The sequence below is a fragment of the Cyclopterus lumpus genome, chromosome 12 (assembly GCF_009769545.1).
Source record: "Cyclopterus lumpus isolate fCycLum1 chromosome 12, fCycLum1.pri, whole genome shotgun sequence".
Lineage (NCBI taxonomy): Eukaryota > Metazoa > Chordata > Actinopteri > Perciformes > Cyclopteridae > Cyclopterus > Cyclopterus lumpus.
The window spans coordinates 2,012,328-2,017,721 of record NC_046977.1 but is presented as its reverse complement, the minus strand read 5'-3'; the positions used below and the strand labels follow the sequence as shown (position 1 = coordinate 2,017,721).

The following is a 5,394-nucleotide window of genomic DNA, read 5'->3' as shown; positions in this document are numbered from 1 at the left end:
GTGTGTGGGGAGGGGGGGGCAGAACCAGTAACTGGTGTGTGTTTAGCACAGTTGGGTCAGACGGAGGTTTCTAGCCCGAGCTAAACTCGTATTTTGTTGCTTTTCTTTTGACGTGTGTGTATGTGTGTGTGTGTGTGTGTGTGTGTGTGTGTGTGTGTGTGTGTGTGTGTGTGTGTGTGTGTGTGTGTGTGTGTGTGTGTGTGTGTGTGTGTGTGTGTGTGTGTGTGTGTGTGTGTGTGTGTGTGTGTGTGTGTGTGTGTGTGTGTGTGTGTGTGTGTGTTACTCCATTACCTCACGGTTACAGAGCGATGGGGTGTTTTAGTCACGAGCCACTCTAACAGCCTAATTAATCACTTTTCCTACGGACACACACACACACAATAAAGGCATCCGTTGCCATGACACCTGTCCTCACGCCCACGCAGCGTGCACATGGTCTTCTTCAGGGTATTTTTTTTTTAATTGAATAGTCATGCCGTTGCTCCTGGAAGTCGCAAATATAATATTAGTATTTTCCGTCCGCCGCCTCGAGGCTGCTCCTTCGACGATGGATTACGTTGACAAAGATAATAATAAAAGTGACGCTCTAAGTAGACGAGGGGAGGAGGAGGTGATTGATGGCCTGTGTGTGTGTGTGTGTGTGTGTGTGTGTCCGCGTTGCCACCAGCATTGGCAGCTGCATTTCTCTTTATTATTTGTTTACGTGACAATAAGAGTGTTTTGTTTGTGCGCTCCCTCAGATGTTGACAGTCGCGGGTACATCGGGGACAGCCGGTCGCCTCATCCCGGTGGCCCTCAGCTGGACCTCGGCGCTCTGGTTTCCGTGGAGACGGACAGCGGCGGCGAGGAGGAGGGAGGCGAAGAAACCATTGTGTACCTCTGAATGGGGATATTCATATTTAGACTCTGAAAGCAGCCGATCCAGCACTCGGGGAAAAAAGATAAAGAATAAAGATAAAGATAAAGACATTTCTGAAGCAACAGGATCGGATCGAGGGATCGAGGGAGACTTCAGAAGGCGTTCTTTGGTCATCTCTTTTTTCTTTTCCATATGTCGTGGTCTAAGTGTAAGTGTAAAGTTACTGGAAACACATAAAGAAGGTTGTTTTTCTGACTCACTCGTCTCGTGCACCTTAGCTCCAAGCCCCCCCCACCCCCCCACCCCCCCACCCCCTCGCTGCCTTCCCTTTCCAGGTCCCACACATCTCGCCCCTTTGAGTGCTCTATCTATTAATCTATTAGACACGTGAATGAATTATAATAACATTAGTGATCAAACATTTCTTCATCTAGCAACATCAGAATATATATATATATGTATTTATTTATATATTTATTTATATATGTATTTATTTATATATATATATAAATACATTTATATATTTATATATATATTTATTTATATATGTATTTATATTTATATATATATATATATATATATATAAAAATACATTTATATATATATTTATATATACATGTGTATATATATATATTTATAAATATTTAAATATATATATATACATATATATGTATATATATATTATTTTACAAGCTGTAAAGGGTGGAATTATCTTCATAACCACCCAGAAACATCAGACGGTTGCCTTATTGATACTTAACGCTCAACTATTACACTTGAATATTTAGTCTCTTGTGTAAAGAGGCGCCGTGCCAATGCTTGAGGACTCCCTCCATGCTTTTTACAAACACTATGAAATATGTGTAATTGCTGTTGTAGTTTCCTAATGGGACAATAAGGCAGTGGCAGTATTTTGATGTGATTTTAGTACCATGTATATATATATATATATATATATATATATATGTGTGTGTGTGTGTGCTTTATTTATTACAGTGCTCTGTGAAGCGTTGCCTGGAGCATAGACGCACCTGTGTGAGCAGATGAGCAGGTGTGCTGTCGGTGTCGTGGCCTTATTGATTAAAAAAAGAAAACCTCTTTTATTGAACATGAAACCGCTTGCTTTTGTTTTTCTTGAGCTAATAAAACGAGGAAAGTGAAGCTGCAGAGACAACGAAGCGCTGACGGCCCCCCAGCACCGCGCTGACAGACGGGGGCTGCAGGTGGGCGTCCAGGTGCACCACGGACGACAGTGACCACACACACACACACACACACACACACACACACACACACACACGGGACGCAGAACTCACCTTGTTATTTAACCTCTGCATCATAAATTCAGTTTCTTATCTCCCGTCTGCTCTCGACATCATTAGATCTTTTCCTTCATTAAATTAAATTTGCCAGGACATCCAGTGATATTCATGCTTTAATTACCTCGTATTGATTATGATAATAATACGAAGACTTTGATTACGTTATCCTTCTGTATTATTATTATTATTATTAAACCAGTACGAGCAGATACCAGTTAGATGGATAGTGGTTTCTGGGCCTGTTCTCTCAAAATCTATTAATACCTCAAATTATGGAGATATGTGCAGGCTGTTTTCATACGCTGTTATTAAATATTAACCATTATTATGAAAAGTAATGCACTATACTCTAGACTTCCACCCAGGGGACCGCTGTTCGTGTCCCGGGTTGAAAGCACAAGTACATTTTAACTCAGTTATTTAAACCCAATATTCGATTTTTAATTTTTAGCATCTCATTTTAGTAATTCTTGATTTATTTTATTTATATTTTCCACCGTCTTCTAATTGTTTTAATGCATGTTCCCCTTTGCAGCCTGAAGGATCCTCGACACTCACACTTATACTTTTATACTTTCACACTTTTATACTTTTATACTTTTATACTTTCTGCTGAGGCGTACGTTCCAGTGAGCAGCGGCTTTTCAACTTGATTTTATGGACCATAAAGTTGAGTACAATAACAAAATGTGCTTTATGTGCATCTTTTTGTTAAAGGAAACCTGTGAAATGCAGCAAACAGCTGTTTGAGGAGGTAATGTCACCTCAATGCATTCTGGGTAAATTTCTGATCACGATCTCTTTCCAGAGTGAAAAGTGTAAATATCCTGAAGCCAATTTCTTCTTCCTGTAAATCAAACGCGCCCCAATATCTTGATTTTAAATCGTGTTAAATACTTTGGTGTTTTCTCTGCTCCTCAAGTCGTTATAGTTTTAACGACCTCGGTGGAAGGCGACCAATAGGAAGCCGGTAAAGGGGAAACACGTTATCGCTGAGTCATCACGCCGCCCCCCCCACAGGAAGTGGAATGACTCCTGTCGGCGCTGAATAAACCTGCCGGGCCACAAAATAAATAACAGCCGTTAAAGCAACGCTTTTATGAGAAACCTGAACAATATACAGCATCCATATATATATATATATATATATATATATATATATATATATATATATATATATATATATATATATATATATATATATATATATATATATATATATACAGGTTATTAGATTTCTCTGGGGGTGAAATATAGTGACACGCGAGCCTCAATATATTTTACACAGACTGCAGCTCGAGGGGGAAAATCTCCGGCGACTGTAACAACTTCCTGTAAATTAGTTTGACTTTTAATACTTATTTTCTCTCGTAGTATATTTTGCAGGAGCTAAATGTGTCGACTTTAACAATCCCCGTAACGTGGCGTCTTTTTGCAGCCTTTGCAAAAACAAGAAAGAATGCAGAGTTACTTTTTTTTTTTTTTGACAGTGTCATTTTTGAGGCGACCTCCGACCTCTTCTTTGTCACCTCGGAGGATTTAATTGGTTTCACTCGTCGCGTCCGCCCCTTTTTTTTTTTTTTAAAGTCACGGTCACATCTTCCTGCGATGCGGTTTACCCCAAAATAAATACTAATTGCGGCGCTCGCGCGTCAATGTCACGGCCACAAAGCAACGGCATGCGGGGTCAGAGGTTACCGGAGGTCAGAGGTTACAGGAGGTCAGAGGTTACCGGAGGTCAGAGGTTACAGGAGGTCAGAGGTTACCGGAGGTCAGAGGTTACAGGAGGTCAGAGGTTACCGGAGGCCTGAAGGACGCGGACCCACCTGGAGACGGCTGACTGCGGCCTCCACGGTCGGGTCCTCGGCATCCCCACCACACAGCCATCAGCTGGTCGGGCTTTACGACTTATGTTGGTTTTACAAGATGGAAAATCCCAAATGTGATGTTTCCGCGTGACGTTGAACGCAGCGCAGCATCGTTACGGGATCTTTGTGCATTCTTTAGTCGCCTCTATAAATATAGCACATAAAAGTAAAAGTGGGTTTTTTTCCACTCGTCTATCCAGGACCACCACGGAAACACAGAGTAAACAACTTCATTAATATGTCACGAACGTATCGTCCGACTTCGACATTTCCCTCAAAATCCCACAAAAAACACATTTTTATTTATATTACATCCTCAAAATCTTACCAGGCAGATTGTCCCTTGTTTGCATTGGCAGATAGTTTTTTTTATTGTACTTGTTACAAGCATAAAGTTATTGTATAGTTTGTTTTAAACTCGTTTTTGGATCAAATTTGTGTCATAAAATAAATATTTGATACCAAAACTGCAACTTGAAGTTTCTTAGCAGCTCAATACAGAAATATATATGAAAAGATACATTTTTATTTTCCCTCTTGTCTCCACTTGTTTGTGTCTATTTGCGTTGGCTTGCCAATTATGATAATCCCATAAACATTACACTTTATTTAATATTTTTTTTTACGTTTATGATTTGTCTTTTTTAATAATGAGAAAGAGGTTTGAAGACCCCGCGGGCGACTTCTGTCCTCACACATGTTGGAGGTGTCATCCTCTCTGTCATCAGTGGTTCCTGTGATGAGCATGTGTGTGTGTGTTAGCTTGTTTAATCGTGTGTGTGTGTGTGTTTTGGTCATGAGAGCACGGCAACATTGGAGCGTCATCCGTCTGCAGGCTTTCAAAAAAATAAAAAAGTCCCCATTTTTCTTCCTCTAATTGTGCCTTGAACCATCTTTAAATACCTCCTATAATTGCAGTCTAAAGGGGTTTTGCACTGGGCGGGCGAGGTGTGTGTGTGTGTGTGTGTGTGGGGGGGGGGGGGGGGTCCTCCAGACGTACCGATACACGCCAAGGGGCCCGTACCTGTCTGCACCTGAAGGAGTGTGTGACGTGCAACCGACGGCCTTGAACAACGGGCTCAACCCGCCCAGCGGCTCCTCAATGGGACCCTCATTGCCCCCCTTTGTCCTTCTAAAATCACAGAGCGCTGTGTGTGTGTGTGTGTGTGTGTGTGTGTGTGTTGAGAGCAAGAGACAGTGTAAGTACGGGGTGCTGCATAATGGAGGGGTAGGGTGTTGGTGTTGTGAGGGGGTTTTAAGACCCGGGATTAGTGGTCCTTTAGAACGTGGTCCCTGGATAGTCTTCTCACTCGGCTTCCCTTCAGTGACAGGTGAGACATCGGGT

The 5,394-nt window shown here is 41.6% G+C and overlaps 1 protein-coding gene across 2 annotated transcripts in view; it reads left to right on the top strand.

Moving 5' to 3' along the window:
* Positions 1-1,902, top strand: part of arhgef28a (Rho guanine nucleotide exchange factor (GEF) 28a) — a 21,189-nt gene extending 19,287 nt beyond the window's left edge. Inside the window, exons 25-26 of one of the 2 annotated variants that reach the window (XM_034547348.1) lie at positions 741-1,067; positions 1,856-1,902. In XM_034547348.1, the coding sequence (XP_034403239.1) occupies positions 741-883 (143 nt within the window). In that variant the 3' untranslated portion in view covers positions 884-1,067; positions 1,856-1,902. Of the gene's footprint in view, positions 1-740; positions 1,144-1,855 lie in introns of those variants that run through there. The other variant, XM_034547349.1, reaches the window with a different exon arrangement.
* Positions 1,903-5,394: the final 3,492 nt, after the last annotated feature.